This window comes from Lutra lutra, chromosome 1 (genome assembly GCF_902655055.1).
Source record: "Lutra lutra chromosome 1, mLutLut1.2, whole genome shotgun sequence".
In the NCBI taxonomy this organism is placed as follows: domain Eukaryota; kingdom Metazoa; phylum Chordata; class Mammalia; order Carnivora; family Mustelidae; genus Lutra; species Lutra lutra.
In genome coordinates this window covers 205,508,498-205,529,436 of record NC_062278.1, presented here as the reverse complement: position 1 = coordinate 205,529,436, position 20,939 = coordinate 205,508,498, and the positions used below count along the sequence as shown (strand labels likewise).

Sequence of the window (20,939 nt, the reverse complement as noted above, 5' to 3'; positions counted from 1 at the left end):
GAGGGCAGCTTCCTGACTAGGAGCCAATCAGAGGGCTCGCGTAGAAGTAGAGGCGCCGGGGGGTGGGAAGGGGAGCTCCGCTTCCGGTGGCAGGGTCTGGGGAAGGGGCGGCAGGCGCCATGTCCGGCCGGGAAGGTGAGTGTGCGGGGGGCGGGGGTGGCAGGGCAGAGAGGGACAGGGCCCGGTGGGGACTGAACTGAGCATGTTGGTGTCGCCCACAGGTGGCAAGAAGAAGCCCCTGAAGCAGCCCAAGAAACAGGCCAAGGAGATGGACGAGGTGAGGGCGAGCGCGGAGGCGTGGGCGGGTGCGGAGGGACTGGGAAATTTGCCTGGCGTGAACCCTGTCTGCCTCTCCCTAGGAAGATAAGGCATTCAAGCAGAAACAGAAGGAGGAGCAGAAGAAACTCGAGGAGCTAAAAGCGAAGGCCGCGGGGAAGGGGCCCCTGGGTAAGTGAGGGCCGAGTAAAGTGAGCTCAAGCCCGGCTAACGCTCTGAGCATCAATCAGCCTGGTCCATTTCCTGCCTCATTGGTGAGGTCCTCGCGTCCGCTACGGCGGACCGACCCCGCCAGGCTTCGATTCGCAGCAGCGGGAAGGGGAGGGAGCCAGACCAGCTTTGGAAATGAAATCCCTTTTCTTCCAGGCAGTCTGGTCTGTCTTTGGGGAAGCTGCAGAAATGGAAATACCGAAATTCATGTACCTTAGACACAAAGTCGTAGAGTTGAATTTCCAAATATTGTCCGCTATTTCTTGCCCCAAATTCGTATTTCACTGTTTTTGCTTAAAACATTTCTTGACTTCATCGCTCATATCGTTAATTCTAGTAAATTCTTTTGCATCTTGAGTCTTCACTTACGGGTGCGCCTAAACATAGAGCCCAGGCTCCTTAATGTATTATTGTGCTATATGCTCTTTTAATCTAATCCCCCACTCACCATTCTGCCTCTTTTCATTATGTAGAAAGAATTACTTACATATCAAAAGATTTTTCAAGCCCAACAGCCCGAATACTTTTCTGTGCTTCTAAGATGCTGTTTACATTCATCAAACTAGTGAACAGTTTCTTCCATAGTTATTTGTGCCCTATGGGACCACTCAGCCACCCCGTGCGCCGGTGGAGGCTAGAATGGTGGGAGTCTTGTCCAGGGCTTTACAAGGCTTCTATCCCAGTGGATTTGGTTTGATTGACAGTGCTGAGATTCTAGGTATTATGATTCCCTTTTGGATCGTGAGGTATTTTGTACTTTCCTTTAATCTGTGATTGTGTATAGGGATAATGTCAGTCTTTAGTGAAATCCTATACTACTTGTTTTTCAATGAAGCTCTCATTTTTTAAAGGTTCATTTTGGGGGCGCCTGGGTGGCTCAGTGGGTTAAGCCGCTGCCTTCAGCTCGGGTCATGATCTCAGAGTCCTGGGATCGAGCCCCGCATCGGGCTCTCTGCTCGGCAGGGAGCCTGCTTCCTCCTCTCTCTCTGCCTGCCTCTCTGCCTACTTGTGATCTCTCTGTCAAATAAATAAATAAAATCTTTAAAAAAAATAAAAAATAAAAAAATAAAGGTTCATTTTGTCAGACATTTAGGATCTTCATTACTGTGTTAGGCATATTTAATTTTGTAACTATTTTTTAAGTTATTTATGTGTGCCAAATAGTCAAATGTAAATTGAATAAAATAAAGATACTGAGTAAACCACACCCCAGGATCATAATGTAGTAGTGTGTGATGTGGACTTGGGGTGGAATCTTGGATTTGTTGTAAACCAGCCTATATCTTTGAACAACACCTCCCTGAGATTTCATTATTTGGAAAATGGGTTGATGGGGGATGGGGATTAAATGAGCCAGTGTGTGAAATATGTAATAGTGTAGATCGAGGCCAGTGCACAGCCATTATTTGTGCCCCTGCCTCATCCTCATTCAAGTATTACCCCACATAGACTGTTGGTAAAGCCCTGTGCATGCTTGTATCGAAAAGAATGTCCGGGGCGCCTGGGTGGCTCAGTGGGTTAAGCCGCTGCCTTCGGCTCAGGTCATGATCTCAGGGTCCTGGGATCGAGCCCCGCATCAGCTCCTTGCTCAGTGGGGAGCCTGCTTCCTCCTCTCTCTGCCTCTGCCTGCCGCTCTGCCTGCTTGTGCTCTCTTTCTCTCTGTCAAATAAATAAATAAAATCTTTAAAAGAAAAAAAAAAAAAAAAAGAATGGCGGGCACAAGAGCTGAGCCTTTCTAGGATCCATTTCAGACCCCTGGCACGTCTACCATAAGGAGTATATTTTTCCTTAGCTGAGACTTTTTTTTCTCCTTTTGCAGCCACAGGTGGAATTAAGAAATCTGGCAAAAAGTAAGCTGTTCTTGTGCCCGAGGCAATGATGATCCTTAATTCCATTCCTGTTTAAACATCTGGATTCCCTGTCATAGCATCTGTTGCTACCTATAGCTGGAATGAAGTGTTGTCTTAGATCCTGTTGTACATTTAAGAATAAACTTTTGTAAAAAAATAAAATAATCGTACAGTGGCTCATATTCTCTATTTTTTGTCACTCAGTCATTTCTGTGTTAGTTTTGACGTCAGAGTGAACCTAGCCGGGAATCCTGCCAACGTGTGCTCTTCAGTCTTGGTTCTATCCTGAACTCCATGTCACCTGGAATTAAACCAATGCATTTGAAATGGTTATTGTTTTTGTATCATTGTATGCCCGATGGAATATATTACATGAGGTTAATGAACGAATTTATACTTTGGGGAGGAAAAAAGTTCTCTTTCTATGAGGACATCCATGTTGCCATTTGTTGTAATGGAATTATTCATCTTTCATGTCAGGTGTCCACTAAATGCATGCTGCACGTGTACCAGAGGGCAATTCCTGTTGTTAAGGAACTTCTCTGTTACGGGAGAGGAGCAACATTCATACATACAATATGCATTATAAAGGGAATAAAACAGGAAAGGAGAAAGATTGCTGAAAGTTCCTAAGAACCTAGCTTACTCTGAAGCCTCCAGGTCTGCATTTACACTAGGGCTTCAGAAAGGTCATTCCTAGGTTCCCATGCCTTAAACCCCACATTTGACCCATCAGCCAAATTAAATATGGTCTCTGCATACCTCCTCCAGTATCACCGCCCCCCCACACCCCATTCTAACCTAAAATCCCTCACCTGAGTTATTGCAGTCACATCCACATTTGTCTTCCTGCCCCCTACCCTTTCTCCCTTACAGTTTAACCTTCATTCAGGCTGCAGAGTGTCCCTGCTAAACCACAAAGTTACACTTTGTCTCTTCTTGGCTCAGAACTCAGTGGCTTCTTAGGGCAAAATCGAGTCCCCACAATGGCCAGTTAGGCATCTGGCTGACACTCCCTACCTTCTGATACCATTCATCCCCTGATCATCTTGAGCCACAATGGTCTACATTATAAGCAAGCTGACTCACTGTTCTTACCAACTCTTCCTTCTGCCTGTCACTTGTATATACTGGAGACTGCCTCTCTTCCCTTTAGAGAATTCAAACATCACAGTAGTGAGCTTTTCCCTTACCACTGTCTATAAAGTAGTGGTCCCAGTTGTCTGTTACCTTTATTTTTTTTCTCTTTATATTTGTTGATGATCACCTTTGACTCCAGGAGGAGTAAACTGGAGGAGGCAGAGGCTAAATGCATATATATTGGAACAATTCAGTGGCACAAGTCTGGATTTCCCCTCCAGGCTCTTGATATCACTGGAAATTATGCTAATAATGCTCATCTTTCTCTAATCGCCTGTTTTCAAGACGGGCTCTAGAACTTGTCAGATTTTGCTAAGTCAAAACTGGAAAAGGTTTTTTAATAGATTGAAGCCTGTTTTATGACTAAGGTACTTGACATTAATAAGGGGGGGGGGGTCCCTCCTTGGTCCGCTTCTGGCAAGTTGCACAGCCAGCACACTCTGGACTTCTGGCATTCCCTGTGGGGCTGAGAACAACCCCCAAGATCCAGCACAACACCACACTGCTGCCTACTATTCTGTTTGGTGGAACCTAATCCTTCCTAACAAACGAAGGACAATCCTTTCTTCACAAGACGAGAGACCTGCCATAATTAAGACAAGTGTTCAACATTTGGGCCTACTGAGGGAACCTACTAGTTGTCTCAAAAATGAAACTCTGGTATTCAAGATCTTCTACACCCCGACAACCATCTCCCCTTCATTTACTGCTTCCATAAACATTCACAGGACACTTAAAAGCTAAGTTTGGCACTGAGTGTGCAAGGGTAGAGTCTTACCTCTGTTACTCTCTAACACCCTGTAACAGCTAACTGTCCTGCACACTACTGCTCCCCAATAATATCCTGTCAGGTGCCCAAGTCCTGCTCCTCTTTGAAGGCTTAACCTTCTCTCTTTGCCACAGATAACACCTACCTGGCATTTGTGTGGCCTCCATGTCGGTGTTGTATTCTCGTCTGAGGCTTGGATGCCAGTCTCCTTGCTAAGTCAGTCACTCCCACTCAAACTGGAGGGCAGCCCAGGTGCCACTTTCAAGGGGCCTTTCTGACCTCCTGAGCCTCCTCGTTCATTCATGACCTGCGCTTAGGACAAAACCACGCAGGCGCTCTCAGAGAAATGAATGAATGCCAACAGCCTGAAGTTAGTTCCCACACTCTCCAAAACAGGCACACTCTTCTCAGGATCACCCCTTCTCCGTGACCTTTCTTCTCCAGACCTATCTCAAATACGCACACTCAAAACATTAACTCTTCTCAAAGATACCTCCTCACAAAAGTTGTATTCATACTCCGTCCAACTCCACTCTTCCAGACGCCTCCTCAAGAGGACCTCTGGGTATGTGAGAGGTGAGTCCGGCGGGAAGAAAACAGGGAAATCGTAGAGACCAAACCCCAGAACGCTGCCTGTCACGATTCACAAGTGTAAGTGTGAATGTCAGGGCAGACTCCACCGCACCTGCGCGGAGGGGGCGCAGAGCCACCGGCGCTGTAAGGCTGGTAAGGCTCGGCCCCGCCCCCTGGTAACGTGGACCGTGCAGCACACATCCCGCCGAAGACCCACGGAGACCCACGGAGACCCAGCCACCGGTACCAGAGCGCCCAGCAGAGCTGGGCTGGGGGGCGGGACTCCACCGAGAAAGGCCCGCTCTCCGCGGAGCACGGCGACGCGTTTGGATTAGGTCATCCTTCCGCGCCCGCTGGCTGGCAGTCGATTGGCCCGTGGGCTCGGGGGCGTGGCCCTAGCGGCTGAGGCGAGCGGCGGCGCGCGGGCGGTTGGTCCGCGATCCGGCCTCGCGGCGACCAGGCCTTCCTCGGGTGCTCTCGGACAGTGGCCGGCGGAAGCATGGCTGGAACTCCCGCGCCGAGCAGCAGGAGGCGGAGCGGGCTCCCGGTGCCTGGCCCTGGCCCTCCGCCCAGCACCGGGCACCTTCCGACCAAGCGAGCCCGGGGCTTCCCTGCGGCCGCCGTCCCGGACCCCGAAGACCCGTTCGGCGCGCACGGGGATTTCACTGCGGACGACCTGGAGGAACTCGACACCCTCGCGTCGCAGGCCCTGAGCCAGTGCCCGGCCGCTGCTCGGGACGTGTCCAGTGAGTGCGCTTCGGGGCCTTTACCCGGAGGGTGGTGCAGACTTCGCCAGACCTCCCTGATGGCTGTGGCTTCGGAACCCCACAGAGACCGCTGCCCCGGTGTCCTGCACCCACACTGCCCTCCTAAAAATATAGGAATGGCTTCATTTAAGCAGTAGTTGTACCTCAGAAGGTCTTTTGATTTCGGGGAGAAATGTATCAAGAATGTCAGACAGCCGATTTGAAATATAGAAAATTAGGTTAACATTTTAGTTTATAAAGTTTGGGCCACGAGGTTCTTGGTTTTAAGCAAAGATCCTTAGAACACGTCCACCACCACCAGAATCATACCTACACATGGGAACTCATTCTTGTGACAGGTTTGGGAGGCTCTAGATCTAATGAATACCACTGCGCCCCCCCCCCCCCCCCCGCAACCCCCACCTCCGCTTGCGCCGCAAGAACATAAGAAAGGGGCCTGGCCAGGGCAAGAGATGAAAGAGATTTATTCCTTTATACAACCAGTAAGTTGTACTAGGTGCCCAAAACCTTAGGAACTGCAACATACTTAGCAATTAACAAAAGACAAAAAACCCTCCTTCCTTCAGGAGCTTACATTTCTAGCTATAGAAAGGTATGAAGTCTTGTGGAGCCCACAGAAAGAGAAAAGTTTTGAGGGCACCTTGCATCTCTACTTGGATATCTCACAGATATCTTAAATCCCACACATTCACCTCCTGGAAACCCTGTCATTCCCCACTGTTGCCAGCATGGCATTTGGCAGAGTGGACATTCAGAAAATGTTCATTAATGACTAAATATTCTGTACAACAGTGACTAGCACCACTCTCCATCAGATGGCACAAGGCAACAGTTCCCTTTCCTTGACCATCTAATTCCTTTCCAAATCCTATAACTTTACCTTCTTAGTCCACCTCGGGAATCCATCCTTTTTGCATCATCTCTACCATCTCCCTGATCTATGTTACAATCACTTCTTCTGTCTGGACAATAATCTGCTAAATTCTCCCTGTTTCCAGTCTCGACTCCCTGTAAGTCAGACTTTACACCACAGCCAGAGTGATCTTTGCAGAACTCAAATCTGGCTGTGTCTCACACAGATAAAAGTGAACATCCCTACTGAAGCCCTTTAATGACTTCCCACTGCCTCTATTATAAAGATCAGAGTCCTGGGGTACCTGGGTGGCTCAGCTGGTTAAGCCTCTGACTCTTGATATCAGCTCAGGGTCATGAGATTGAGCCCCACATTGGGCTCTGGCTCTGTGCTCAGCATGGAATATGCTTGTCCCCCTCCCCCTGCTCCTCTCTACTTGTGCTCTCTCTCTCTCTCTCTCAAATAAATAAATAAAATCTTTAAAAAAAAAAAAAAAAAAGGAGGGGCCCCTGGGTGGCTCGGTAGGTTAAAGCCTCTGCCTTTGGCTCAGGGCATGATCCCAGGGTACTGGGATCGAGCCCCGCAAAGGGCGCTCTGCTCAGCAGGGAGCCTGCCTACCCCCCACTCTGCCTGCCTCTCTGCCTACTTGTGATCTCTGTCTGTCAAATAAATAAATAAATAAATCTTTTTTTAAAAAGATCAAAGTTCTTAACATGGCCTACAAGGCTAGTATGGCCTGGCCCTCTCCCACTCTTTCTGAGTTTAAGCTACACGACCTTCATTTCTTGAATTCTCCCTGCTTCCTTGCTGTTTCTTGTACACGGTGTTCTTTTCATCCATTTCCCCATTCCTCCTCATCTGCTTAAATTCTGCTCATTCTTCAGCTCCGAGCTCAGTCATCACTTCCTTGGGAAGACTTCCAGTCATTCCTGTTGGATCAAATCCCCCTCGGATAGGCTTTCCTATATTTGTTCTTTAGTGCAGCTCTTATCACAGTTGTAATTTTGCATTTGTGTGAATATTTCTGAATGTTCTATAAGCTCTGTGAGTGTAAGGACTGGATCCATTATGCTCACTGCTGTACCTTTAGAGACTAGATTATGCCAGGTGCTCAGTAGGTGTAGGTACTGGTGTAGATAAAGGTGCTCAGTAAATATTGTTGAAAAATAGATCACCAACTGCTGATCAGTGAGGTCCCCACAACATGTTTTCAGCCTTCAGATGAGACTCTTAAAATTGGGGGTTGCGGGGAGTGGCAGGATCTGTTATTTTATAAGGATCATCTGTGAGTTTGATTCCTTTTCTTAGGTTGGAAAGTAACTATATTGCTTACTAGAACTTTCTCTAATTTGCTTTCAAGAGTGATTCTTTTCAGCATTGACCGACAAAAGTGGGAAAATGTTGGATTCTGAAAAGTATATGGGAACTGTTTTTTACAGATGTTCATAAGGTCCCCAGATTAGATGGAATGTCAAACACTCCTGCAGGGAAGAACAGAGAATTTGTTCCAGTTCAAGATAATTTTGAATTAGAGGTACTTCAGGCACAATACAAAGAACTTAAAGAAAAGGTAAGTGACTTAACTTGTGGTTCTTATAGCTAACTTAATCACTTATGCATGTGTTATAAAGCATTGTACAGTAAGATATGTAAATGCTTTAAAGCAAGAGTTCAAGATTTAGCCCCACAAAATGGAGGAAGGCTGGGGAAAGCCAGAAAATTCAGACTGAAAGAAACCAAATCCTGAGATTCCTAACAACTAGGCAAGAAAGGAAACAGTGTACACCCAATACAAAAAGAGATACAAACTTTCTGTCATAGCACTGAGACAAATTTATAGCATATGTCTTATACAGGGGATACATCATAATGTTTGCTGTTTTCATTAGCAGTTTTACAAAAAAGCAGACATCGTTTATATGACCATCTGTAGATTAGGTCCTTAGGAAAACTAGGAACATAGTGTGAAATTCTGGAACTGTGAAGTCTGTGACCCAGATTGTTTGATACTTTTAGAACCTATGGAATCTGTATGTGTGAATGACAGTGTGTCCTTAAGCTAGCTTGCTGAATGTCAACTGTTCCACGAATGGGCCTAGTGGACCATGGCGACATCTAGTTGGTATGGATGTATTTGGACACTTCTGGTCTGTAGAACATGGTTTACATGTGCTTTTTCCATCTCCACAACTATATGTTGAAACAAGTACATATGTAACTTACCCATGTAAGCTTTTCACAAGATTGATTTGGGATTTACAGATGAAAGCAATGGAAGAAGAAGTCCTCATTAAAAATGGAGAAATAAAAATTTTGCGGGACTCACTGCATCAGACAGAATCCATGCTAGAGGAACAGAGAAGATCACATTTCCTTCTTGAGCAAGAGAAAACTCAAGCACTTGGTGACAAAGAAAGGGAATTTTCCAAAAAGGTGAACTTTTTTTTTTTTTTTTTCTTCTTGTTCTGGGCACAAGAACAAGTGTTTTTTGCCTGTTCACTGAGTTCTGTTAGAAGCAATGACCAAAGTGTCTTTAAATCTCCCCGGAAGATTTCAACAGTTGTTTGTCTTAAATACTTTCTGCTATCAGTTAATTACATATACTTTTATTCAGGCTCTGCATGTGGTTTGGAAAAGGACTTAGAAGAAACTGCTTTGCTGTGGTAGCTATGATAGTTGGTCTTGGTTGGAACAAATCAATAGCCTAGACTTTCCAGAAATAGGCTTAAGTAAGAGCTTTTTTGGCAGGTTAAAACTCAGTTGACCTAGCTTGGGCTAAAAGAAAACGTACTGACTTCCATAACTAAGTCTGGGAAAAAACAGGTGTGTGGGGGCCTTGAATGACTCAAGCCTTGCTGCGACTTGTCTTTCCTGTCTACTCTATAGACAGGCTCCATCCTTATGGTAAAGGATATGTTCTCCAGCAGCTCTTGGGCCTATATTTCATAGCTCCAGAGCAGACTGAATACTTGCCCCATCACCACTACCATCTCAAGGCTCTCATTGGTCTGACCTGAGTCAGGCGCCTGTCCCTGACCCAGTCACTGCAACCACAGAGATGACAGCTCCTGTTTAATCACACAGAGGTGGGGAAATGATTATTTATCGGGGGAGGAAGCTGCTGTTCCAGGGAGAAATTAGTAGGTGTCCTTACATAACAACCATTTTCCTTCAGCACTTTCCAAGGCTTCAGTCTCAAGGACCTGGGTCTTATTCTGCCATTCACTCAGCAAATTAGCAAACTTTAAAGAAGCACTAACCTGTGCCCCACACTAACAGCAACAGTTGTCTCTGCACATGCATGATGGAAGAGCCAGGGAGTTGTAAGCAGACCAACCAGAGTTTGAATCCAGGCTTTCTCACATATGAGTGGAGACCCCAGCGTAATGCCTTAAGCTTTGTGACTCATTTCCATTATCTGTTCCAGGGAATAACTAGAAGGGTTGCTGTAAGATGTAAACAGCCCTGCACTTGCTGGGAGTGCTGTGACTGGTACTATACTTGGCACGGAGAGTGTGCCCAGGGAGTCACAGCACTCTTGGCTGTAAGCTGGAGCAGGTCTCCCTGTGCTGCATGGGGTTTTGGCAACATTTCCAAATCCTCTGCCCAGACTTTCAAGAAGACCTGGAATCGTACACCACTATGTTCATCAAAAGGTTGACATGTCACTGTGAGATACGGCACCTTGCCAGGCGCCAGGCTGGGCAGTTCACGTCCGTCCTTCCTATTTAATCCCCCCAACCGTGAAGCCAGGTATTTGTGTTACAGATAAGCTAACGTTCAGAGAGGCTGAGGAAATGGTATCTGAACCCTAACACACTACCTCGCAATAGTTTGGGTCAAAATGTCTTTCTGGAATACCATGCTGACTTTCGGGAAGAAGGCTAAAGCTTGATAGAAAGGACATTTGTGTCACATCAGACTTTCATACTTATTCTCATGGTTTGTTTTCCTTTATGAGCTTGGGATTTGGAGCCCAGAGATAATTTTGCATGTATGATGGGACCACCAGGAGTATGTTGCTTTTGCCTTCCAGCTCCAATCACTGCAGTCTGAACTCCAGTTTAAAGATGCGGAGATGAATGAATTAAGGACAAAGCTTCAAAGCAGCGAACGAGCAAATAAATTGGCTGCTCCCTCTATTCCCCATATCAGGTAACGATGGTGCTGGAGAGAGAGTGGTTTTGCATGGTTTATAGAAAGTATGAATAAGGTCAGGCTAATCTTGAATGAAGGCCATTTAAACTTTGCCATTTGAACACAGATCCTCTTTCCTAAGGCCTTGAAGGTGGTTTAGATCAGGCTTGAAAGGTTTGGTGCATCACAGCATAAAGGCCTCACATTCCAGGAGGGCTTCCTCTCTGTAGGACTTTATACTCAGGACTAAAAAAAGGCTGGAAAGATGCTCTCTGAACTTTTGGGGTGGGCCAGTCGTCATTTTTATGTAATTTGTTTCAAATAACTGATCTTGCCCCATGTATAAGTGTATTTCAGTCCCAACTACTTGGAACTTTTTTTTCTCATTTGCTGCCCTGGGACCTTTGTGTACCGCCTTTGCTGCAGATATGATCAGCTTGTTAATGGTCTTGTCCTGCCCCCTGCCTGCCAGAGAAGTCTGGCACACAGCCTTGAAATTTGAACAGTATGGGTCAGGGTGTCTTTTTCTGATATTGAACATTCTGCTGTCTCTGCTCATAATGGGCAGGGTGTGAAACTGAACTCGCCTTGCCTTGCCTAGTCCAGGTCAGACAGGAGAGCAGAGGGGGTCCATCCTCACCTCTTCACACATCTCTGACAGAAGGGTCCTGGCGTTGTTTGATGTACTCAGAGGGTTAAAACTGCTTCTTTAACACCAAGACCCTGGCACCGAAGAACTGGCTCGGTTTTCAAGTTGCAGGACATGACATGCCTTTTAATAGGCGCTATTTCTACTGAAAATCTCTGAATTCAGCCCCTGGAGACTATTGAATAAGAGGTTGTTCCACATTAAAAAGATATTTGGGTGGAATTGGAAACAGTACTAGAATTAAGGCCAGTATTTTGGGGTGATTAGAAGAAAATGGAGATGAAAGAGGTTTTCAACAATTTGGAACAAAATGCCTTGAATTTTGCACTGCTATCCTGATAAAGAATGACAAATATAAAATAGATAAAACCTTTGGTCAAAGCACCTAGACGCAAAAAGTTTAACACATGAATAAGTTAGAAGTTTTATAACCAGGTATTTTAAATGGTTTTAGCGGAATCATTACTTTGCTTTCATAGTTAACTTTTTCCAGTCCTAGGAAAAGCCCTTCTGTGGCTGTAAAGCCAGAAGCATGTTCTCCACAGTTTGGAAAACCATCTTTCCCTACAAAGGAGTCTTTTAGTGCTAACATGTCCCTTCCCCACCCCTTCCAGACAGAGCCAGGATACAAGTCCCTGGTGGGCAGAGAGGGTAAGTCAGTCTGTCTCTCATCCATCGCTGTGTAACGAGCTATTCAGACTTGTGGCTTAAAACAACAAGGAGCATTTCTCCTGGTTCTGTGGAACAAGAGTGCTGACAGAGCACAGTGGGAATGGTTTGTCTCTGTGGAGACGGCAGTCACTGAAGGCTTGTCTGGGCTGGAAGATCTCTTTCAAAGTAGCTCACTCACATGACTGGCAGCGGAGTTCTCCACATGTGGGCCTCTCTACAGAGCTACTTGGATGACCTCATAACCTGGTGGACGGCTTCTTCTAGAGCTAACCGACCGGAGAGAGCCAGGTGGAAGCCAACCCTTTTATAGCCTAGCCGCAGAAGTCCCATAGCATCATTTCTGCCACATTCTGTTTGTTAGAAGCCATGTTCAATGGAAAGGAAACTAGGCCACACCTTTTGAAGAGAAGTGTCTCTAGAATTTGCAGGCGTATTTTAAAACCTCCCCACTCAACATGCTAGAAAACATAGCCAGTATAAAGGAACTTTCCTTTCCTTGTATGAGTTCCTGTTTTCCATGAGAAAGGCAAAAATGTGAAGGTTATTGAGTTGCTCTGGCTCTTGTTTTAATCCAAGGTTTCCAAGGTTGAGGAGGTGGAACAGTTTCTGTTTTAAACTCATTATGGGTCTCCTGGCTGGTCCGGTGCATAGAGCACACAACTCCTGATCTTAGAGTTATGAGTTCAAGCCCCACATTAAGGGTAGTTTACTTAAAAAAAAAAAAAAAAAAGTTTAAAAACTCATTATGTTCAAGAGTTTCTGATATGCCTCTGCTTTCGTGCTCAAGTTTTGATTCACATTTTATCTAGTTGTGGAGAATAAGAGCCACTGTCTGGGAGGTGACTCCATAAAGCAAGAAGAATCCCAGAAAAGTCTTATTGACAGCTGGATGCAGAGATCAAACACTCAAGGTACCAGAACACCCACCCCTCGTGCAGGAGGCCGGCACAGCTCCGGTTGTCTTTGAATTGTCTTTGAGAACCAGCACCCCAGGAAGTCCTTCAGAGGGTCCAGGGGAATGGTAGTCTGTGACTTAACCAGAAGACTGTAAACTAGAAGGGGCCAAAGCAGGTGTATCCCAGAGCCCTCAGCACCCACAGGGATCTCAGTGGAGCTGCAGGGCAGCTTAGAGGATAGTTAGTGTCCAAGGAACCTTCACTTTTCCTTCTGAAGCCTTAGAAAAGGCCTCCCTTGTCAGAACCTTCTAGAATTACCATGTCTTCTGCAGGTTCCATTTTGATAAACCTTCTCCTGAAGCAGCCTTTGATCCCAGGGTCATCCCTAGGTCTGTGCCACCTCCTGAGCAGTTGTTCTGAGGCTCCTACGAGTACCCTGCTGCAGCCCCCAGGGTTTGGCAGGTAAGCCTCAGACTCCTAAAAAGCTCATTTAGGAAGGAGTTCCCAGGAAGCAAGTCCCTTTCTGGTCCTGGCCAGCCTGGGAGGTCTTTGTGCCCATGACAGGAGTGGGCGGGGGTGGGGTACAGTTTGGGAAACTAGAGAATTTGGCGGGCAGGTTGACTGAAGCCCTTGACCTTGTCTCTCATCTCATGCTTGTGTGTTTTCTTCTGTATTTACTGCTAGCACCTTGACTGGGATTTCAAGCCTGAGAACCACAGGTTCTCGCGATGGGTCATTTCAACCCCTCTTGGCTCTGAGGGAAGCACAGAACCTGGCACTCACTGGACTGAATCTCATTGCCCGGGATGAAGGCTCCTGTGATGGAGACCCAGCAGAGGGCGGCAGAAGGGCCTTCCCACTCTGCCAGCTTCCTGGAGCTGTGCATCTCCTCCCCCTGGTACAGTTCTTTATCGGCTTACACTGCCAGGCTCTGCAAGATTTGGCAGGAGCCAAGAGAAGTGGAGCGCCTGGGGACTCACCGACACGTTCCTCCTGTGTGAGCTCTGGGGGAGAGGCCAGCCTCGAGGACTCCCTTTGTAACCTGGAAGGCTTCTCTGTGGCATCCCTCAGTGTTCTTCAGCACCTGGTGTGCCACAGCGGAGCGGTCGTCCACCAATTACTGTCCGATGCAGGGGTGGATTCTGCTGCTATGGAAGGAAACCAGAGCCTGGTTCATAGACAAGATCATGGGGATATGTCCTCAGCCCCAAAGGGGCTTGCCAGTGACCAAAGCCAGCATCCACTACTGAAGATGCTTCTTTACCTGTTGACTTTCTCTTCTTCAGCAACAGGTCACCTTCAACCCAGTGTCCTGAGCCAGTGTCTTACAATTTTGGTGAAATTAGCTGAAAATGCTTCCTTTGATTTCCTGCCCAGGTATAACACGGCATGGGGTCATGATTCTCTGTGGGTCTTACCTGACCTCTTGAGGTCTATCCCATGGCCCTTATACTTTGCCCAATCTTGACTTTTCTATACTTCTCAGTGCTAAGCCTTGGTTTTTGTTCTGAGGCTTCATTCAGGGAGTTCTGAAGTAATGGAAAGTGGGGCCAGGTGGTAGAGAACCAAGAAAGTTATTTAGGAGAACCAAGGAAGTGATTTATTTGGCTTAATTCTGCCTCTGTACAGCAGGTAAGCAAAAGATACATGTGATGAAAGAAGGCTTTTAGCCGCTATGGAAAAGCATCCAGTCCCCAGGACAGACAAAGGCTGAACCAAGAGCCTTGAACCTGGGCCATGGATCAGGTGAAGACCGTGAATCATACCACATTTAAGTTTGGTGGGGTTCCCTAAGGAAGCAGAGGGTGTGGGGTAGGTCTGCAGCCCGTAAGCTGACCTTGCTGGGAATCTGTCCATCATCACCGTGCCCCACTCTGGCACAAGTCATAGGTTACCTGCTCCTCTTAAGGTTTGTGGGAAGTGGTTGGATAGTGAACCTAGCTTGTGAACACTGTAGTCATAATCCTTTTTTTTTTTTTTTTAAAGATTTTATTTATTTATTTGACAGAGAGAGATCACAAGCAGGTAGAGAGGCAGAGCAGAGAGCCCGATGCGGGGCTCGATCCCAGGACCCTGAGATCATGACCTGAGCCGAAGGCAGCGGCTTAACCCACTGAGCCACCCAGGCGCCCCTGTAGTCATAATCCTAACTTGGGGTTTCAGAGCCTTAAGACTGGGAGGAACTGTAAACACCATTCAGCTCATCCTACATGCGATAATCCGATCCCCTCCTCAGCATGCCACCAAGAAGGCAGTTCCTATTAGGAGTAACTCCACTGGCTGCACTTACCTTAAGCTTTTAGTCTCTGTGCTTAGCATACTTGCCTCCTAAAAACACTTCTGGATCCTGCTTTCCATTAGAGGATATTCTGGCTGGTCTGGTCCATGCTAACGGTAGTCCTCAGAGCTGTGGGCAACATGGCGGGTTCAGAACTGTCACCCACGTGTCTGGCACAGAGCTAGCTCATAGGGGCTGGTTGCTTGTTTCATAGGTATTGAATGAATGCCAGGAACCACTTCTTACCAGTCCTGTTGGTAGACAGACCGTCATTCCATCCCTGTTGAGCTTGTCCACAAGAACATGACAAAACAGCTAGTCAGGGGATGCTTACTATAGGCCAGACAGGTGCCTTCTGTTCACTAGCTCAGGGGACACCTCACAGCCCTGCATCCCTACACCTAGCTGTAAGCACATGAATATGAATGAAGAGAGCATGCTGGGCAAGTTCCTTGACTTGCCCTTGATCATGATCTGACATCACCTCCCACTTGGTGCTTCTTGGTGTCAGAATTCCTACATCCTTGCAGGCTGAACCCCACTACCACACAGCTTCCTGTTCACCTTGGCATGAAAGCAAAGGACATGTGCCACTAAGGCTCTAACACTGTGTGCAGGGCAACACAAGTAGCCAGGCAGACAGCGGTCCCATAAGGGGACTTTTGCCCTAACCCTAACCCTCAGACCCATCCATGTCTTCCTACTATATCTGGTGTAGCCATAGGTCATTCCCAGTTACTGGGTCATTCCTTGGTACTGGGATGGCAGTGGCTTTTGAGCAAAGAGGTCTCATCCCCAGCTCCAAAGAGAACAAGACTATTCTCTCTTGCATGTTTGGGGGCTCTGAAAAAAATTTTTTAAAAGAAGGCTGATGCTATCCAAAAATAATTTGGAAACCACTGTGTCATATATAAAGATGGATTTTTCTTGCAGATAGTTTCAGGGACTTTACATGAGGACTAGAGACCACTTCTAATGATGAAATTGAGTAACAACCAGGTTAAATCCCAGTTTCCCACCAAATTCCATGCTCCCTGGTACCTGAAAACATGCAGCTTATCCACCGAACAGGATCTGCTCTGAAATGATTTCACCCCAAATAGTGGGAACTTGCTTCCTGATTGGCATACTGAGAAATATTCTTAACCCTCAGTGGTGTGTGGTGAGACGCTGCAGATGCATGATACATGAAGGGGGACACAGAAGTGCCCCTCTCCCCACCCACAAGATTGTGTGGGTTGAGCAAATGACGGTTATCTTGGGACTTAGTTCCTAGTTCCCTGTGCCCGAGAGACCTGGGGGAGAGTATGCCCAGAGCCCCTCACCTGTGCACGCTCCAAAGGGGCACCTGCTCCTGTCTGGTGACAAAGGATCTGGTGTTTTCAAAAATGGTCTGCTCAGCAAGTGATGTAAAATCCAGCCCTAGCCAAGTCTGCATTTGTTACTTCTAGAACCTGGCCACTCCTTGGGTAGTGGGCTTGTAACTTTCACACCCAAGTTAAGGTAGGAAAGTTCCAGGAGCAGTGTGGAAGCCAGGCACCCCAGGTACAGGGAGGCAGCCCCCATCTACAGGTGGCACTGTGCCCGGTTAGGGCCTGTCCTCTCTAAGACACAGCATTATGGCAGTGGAGGCTAGTACCCACTGGTTCACAGGAAGCGGATGTCCTAGTAAGCAGGTGGTGGTTGGCCAGCACTTGAACCTGGGTCTGAACCACAGCTCCTCCTTGCATCGCCTGCTCAAAATGTCCCGTTCCCTCTGGTGAAGAATGAAGGTGAGTTGTGGGATGAGGTTATCAGTGTCCCCTCTCTCCGGGCCCCTGTGCTGTAGGTTCCAGTGTGTGTTCCGTGTGCTGCCACAGTGCCTCAGCCCCGAGAGCCCCCTGCCCAGTGTGCTGCTGACTGTAGAGCTCCTCTCCCTCCTGGCGGACCATGAGAAACTGGCGCCCCAGCTCTGTTCCCGCTCAGGTAGAGCAGGGCGGGGAGGGGGCGAGGATGGGGGGGTGGGCGGGGGGCTGCCACTGCAGGCTGGCAGCTGGGGGGTGGGAGCAGGGACAGGTCAGAGGCCTCCTGACGGCTTCTGCAGCTTGTGCCCTGGGCTCTGGGTAAGAAGGGGGACCCTGAGTGAGAGGTGGGGCGTCCTTTTCAGAAGGCTGTCTCCTCCTGCTGCTGTACATGTACATCACATCAAGGCCTGACAAAGTGGCCTCGGACACACAGTGGCTTCAGCTAGAACAAGAGGTAAAAACTCCAGAGCCCCTTCTGTGACCTGCTCACCACCCCCCCGCCCCACCACCTCAGGGCCTCTGTTCCTCCTTCTTCTGGGGGGAACAGGGCTTTCATTCATTTTGGCAACAAGAGTTTACCTAGATGCTAACAAGGGGAACTCAGTCTGGGGGCTCCACACTACACAAGCAATAAAGGTGGACCCCAGGGTGTCTTGGAACTTGTCAGAGTGGCCTGAGAACTGGCCCACCCTGGCTTTGGGGCCTGGAGGCGGGTCTCTGGTGAGACACAGGTGTTGTCCCTGAGTCTAGCCTGGGAAGGTCCCACAGGACCATTTCTTGGACCCCATTGTACAGACAGGCAGTTGCTAAGGCAACTGGAGCACTCGTAGGAGAAGCCTTAGAAAGCCCTCACTGTGATCAGGGTCTCATTCTACCACAGATGGAACAGTCTGTTCTTGTTCTAGGCTGTGTGGCTCCTGGCTAAGCTTGGTGTGCAGGGCCCCTCCTCCCCAGTCACTGGCTCTAACTGCCAGTGCAACGTGGAGGTGAGTGCACGGGGGCCAGCGGCCTGGCAGCTCAGTCGGGGGGTGAGGCGACCCTATGCAGGGGCCCCCTGCCCCTTCTAAACCTCATGCCCCCGCTCAGAACCCTCCTCACCTGGCGTGGCTAGGAAGGGTACTGTCCAGCTGAGCAGGTTAGTAGGGTACAAGAGCCCTGAGGCCCAGCCTCAGTCTTTGCCCTCCCTGCAGGCAGTCCGAGCACTCACGGTGGTGCTGCATAGACAGTGGCTGACAGTGCGGAGGGCCGGGGGACCACCGAGGACGGACCAGCAGAAGCGGACGGTGCGGTGCCTGCGGGACACGGTGCTGCTGCTGCACGGCCTGTCCCAGAAGGACAAGCTCTTCACTGTGCACTGTGTGGAGGTCCTGCATCAGTATGACCAGGTGATGCCAGGGGTCAGCATGCTGATTCGAGGGCTTCCTGACGTGGCAGACTGTGAAGGTAAGCCAGCAAGACGACCCCTCTCTGTCCAGCCCGCATGCGGTATTTCCCTGAAGTTCAAGGACAGGTTAGACTTCCTGGCCTTAAGTCAGCAGTCTTCCTTCCAGCCTTTGCTGGCGCTGGGGTCCTACTTGCCTTACTGCTCTGGCTCCTCTCTGAGCATAGCAGGCTGCCTTTGCTTATATCTGTCGAGTTGGCCTGGCAGCCATGGTTTTTCCAGAAACATCCCTGTCTGAATTGCCTTTGTATCACTTTGCTTGCAGTAGCTGAGGGAGCAAGGCCTGGGCGTGGAAGGGACTGGTTAGTTCCCACGGGCGTGGGGGAGGAGCGGTGGGTCTTCCCCCTCGCCCCTGTGCCCAGCACCTCTGGGCCTTCATCGTAGAACCCTGTTCTCTCTGCTCAGAGGCAGCCCTGGATGACCTCTGTGCCGCTGAAACCGATGTGGAGGACCCGGAGATGGACTGCAGCTGATGCCGCTGAACATTGAGCCACACGGTGGCACCAGAACCACTATTTTCCCCTCCGCTTCATCAGATTAAAAGCAGTGAAGGGTTGTTTGAGAACTCCCCAGCCTTGTGATGTTTCCTGAGTCTGACCCGAGTCGCTGAGTGGGAGGGATGGAGCAGGAGCCAGACCCAGGGAAGGCTGATGTCCCTCCTAAGCCTGGCTAGAGTTGAGACCTGTCCCCATGGTAACGAATCTGCCCTGAGGAAGGAGCCCGGCCCCGGCCCAGCCTGTGGAATTGTCCTGAGTCATCGCTTTGGGCTGAGGCCATGGGAAGAAACCATTGTGCGGCAAGGCAGGAGGCAGCTGGGAGCTGGGGCCTACACCAGGGAGACCTGAGAAAGTGGGGCCAAGGGGAGGTGCACGGTGGCCTGGCCGCAGCTGGGGTCCCTGGCTGGCTAGAGTCCTGCTGCTAGGCTTCCCAGAAGGGCTGGGCACCACGGCCCTTCTGCCGGCGGGCTTTCATGGCGTGAGGGCTCTGATGCATTGTGCCAGCCAGCAGGCCCACAGCTGTCGGTCAGAGGCCTCTGTGGAGTCATGAAGGGGGTAGTGCTTGGGGAGGGACAGACCTGGCCAGCTGACAAGCAAGGCGGGCCCCACTCAGGTCAGCCCATAGGCGGGCTCACACTTAAGTTTCACTTCCCGCCAACTAACTGCCAGCAGCAAGAACCAGCCAGACCCCGAGTCATTGCTGCTGCCCGCCACTCGGTAAGTGAGGACCCCCATGGGGTTGGGGCAGGGTGGGAAAGCCTCACAGCCAACGTAGGCCCAGACTAGGTGGGTGCTAGGGGCGGAGCCAAGCCTTCCCCCAAGACAGTTGAGTCGGCTTCCCACTAAGGAAGTTATGCCACCCTCTCGGGCTTCCTGCCCTGGAAACAGGTCAGGTCCTAGAGCTCACCGACAGTGTGACAGTGCAGATCTTTGCGGAGAAGGCCAGAGATGTGCTGAGGTGCCCCACCCCACCTGCCTCAACTCTTCCCACTGGGGCACTCATACACCGACTCCCCACCCCTGCTCCTCCCCAGGCTCCTGGCAGGTACCCAGCATGGGCTCACAGGCCCCAGCCCCGGGACCCGTGCAGACCCTCATTTTCTTGGACCTGGAAGCCACTGGCCTGCCTTCCTCCCAGCCCAAGGTCACGGAGCTATGCCTGCTGGCTGTCCACAGATATGCCCTGGAGAGCTCACCCCCTACTCGGGGGCCTCCCACAGTGCCCCCACCACCCCGGGTGCTGGACAAGCTCTCTCTCTGCGTGGCTCCAGGGAAGCCTTGCAGCCCAGAAGCTAGCAAGATCACAGGCCTGAGCACAGCCGTACTGGCAGCACATGGGCGACTATGCTTCGATGCTGACCTGGCCTGCCTGCTCCGAGCCTTCCTACAGCGCCAGCCACAGCCCTGGTGCCTTGTGGCACACAACGGCGACCGCTATGACTTCCCCTTGCTCCAAGCGGAGCTGGCTGTACTAGGCCTTGCCAGTGTTCTGGATGGTGCCCTCTGTGTGGATAGCATTGCTGCCCTGAAGGCCCTGGAGCGTGCTGCCAGCCCCTCAGAGCATGGTCCACGGAAGAGCTACAGTCTGGGCAGTGTCTACACACGCCTGTACGGCCAGGCCCCCCCGGACTCCCACATGGCCGAGAGTGACGTCCTCACCCTGCTCAGCATCTGTCAGTGGAGGCCGCGGGCCCTGCTCCAGTGGGTGGATGCACACGCCAGGCCGTTCAGCACCGTCAAGCCCATGTACGCGGTCACAGCCTCTGCTGGAACCAACCCAAGGCCATCTGCCACCACGGCCACCAAAGCCCTGGCGAGAGCCACGGACACTAGTGCCAACCTGGGCAGGGGCAGGAAGCCCAAGGCCGTTCCTCCAGTGGAGGGCCCTGGAGCCTCACCCAAGGAGGGACTGCTGGCCCCACTGGGCCTGCTAGCCTTCCTCACCTTGGCACTAGCCATGCTGTATGGGCTCTCCTTGGCCACACCTGGGCAGTAGGCCAAGAGGAAAAGTCTGACCAATAAAGACCCCCTCCCCTCCAGCACCGAGTAGCCACTCACCTCTACCCTCCTTGGCAGCCTTAGAGGAGTCACCTGTACCTCTGCCCACACTCAGGGACCTGGGGAGGGGGACACAGAGGGTGGCAGAA

At 49.8% G+C, this 20,939-nt stretch overlaps 2 protein-coding genes and 2 long non-coding RNA genes across 9 annotated transcripts; all 4 read left to right on the top strand.

Annotated features, from left to right (window-relative positions):
* On the top strand, positions 1–2,511 carry LOC125080801 (uncharacterized). The gene is made up of 4 exons (XR_007121487.1): positions 1–135; positions 222–277; positions 360–447; positions 2,306–2,511. It is a non-coding gene; the product is annotated as an uncharacterized LOC125080801 (long non-coding RNA).
* LOC125080806 (uncharacterized) lies at positions 456–1,967 on the top strand. Its single transcript, XR_007121488.1, has 2 exons — positions 456–1,337; positions 1,558–1,967. It is a non-coding gene; the product is annotated as an uncharacterized LOC125080806 (long non-coding RNA).
* Positions 2,512–5,167: 2,656 nt separating the features above from the next.
* ATRIP (ATR interacting protein) lies at positions 5,168–18,868 on the top strand. 6 transcript variants are annotated; one of them, XM_047694701.1, is made up of 14 exons: positions 5,168–5,564; positions 7,878–8,008; positions 8,701–8,871; positions 10,475–10,593; positions 11,718–11,875; positions 12,706–12,807; positions 13,125–13,254; positions 13,477–14,169; positions 16,899–17,035; positions 17,217–17,308; positions 17,760–17,840; positions 18,045–18,297; positions 18,564–18,597; positions 18,701–18,868. In XM_047694701.1, coding segments are annotated over exons 1-14 (2,349 nt in total). In that variant the 5' UTR covers positions 5,168–5,317; the 3' UTR covers positions 18,702–18,868. The 6 variants fall into 6 exon arrangements, with proteins under 6 accessions (XP_047550657.1, XP_047550665.1, XP_047550639.1 ...); XM_047694709.1 differs by having other exon boundaries at positions 18,680–18,868; XM_047694683.1 differs by having other exon boundaries at positions 18,561–18,597.
* Positions 18,869–19,010: 142 nt separating this feature from the next.
* On the top strand, positions 19,011–20,834 carry TREX1 (three prime repair exonuclease 1). Its single transcript, XM_047694861.1, has 2 exons — positions 19,011–19,509; positions 19,827–20,834. Exon 2 carries the CDS (start codon positions 19,847–19,849, stop codon positions 20,786–20,788), a length of 942 nt encoding a protein of 313 aa, XP_047550817.1. The 5' UTR covers positions 19,011–19,509; positions 19,827–19,846; the 3' UTR covers positions 20,789–20,834.
* Positions 20,835–20,939: the final 105 nt, after the last annotated feature.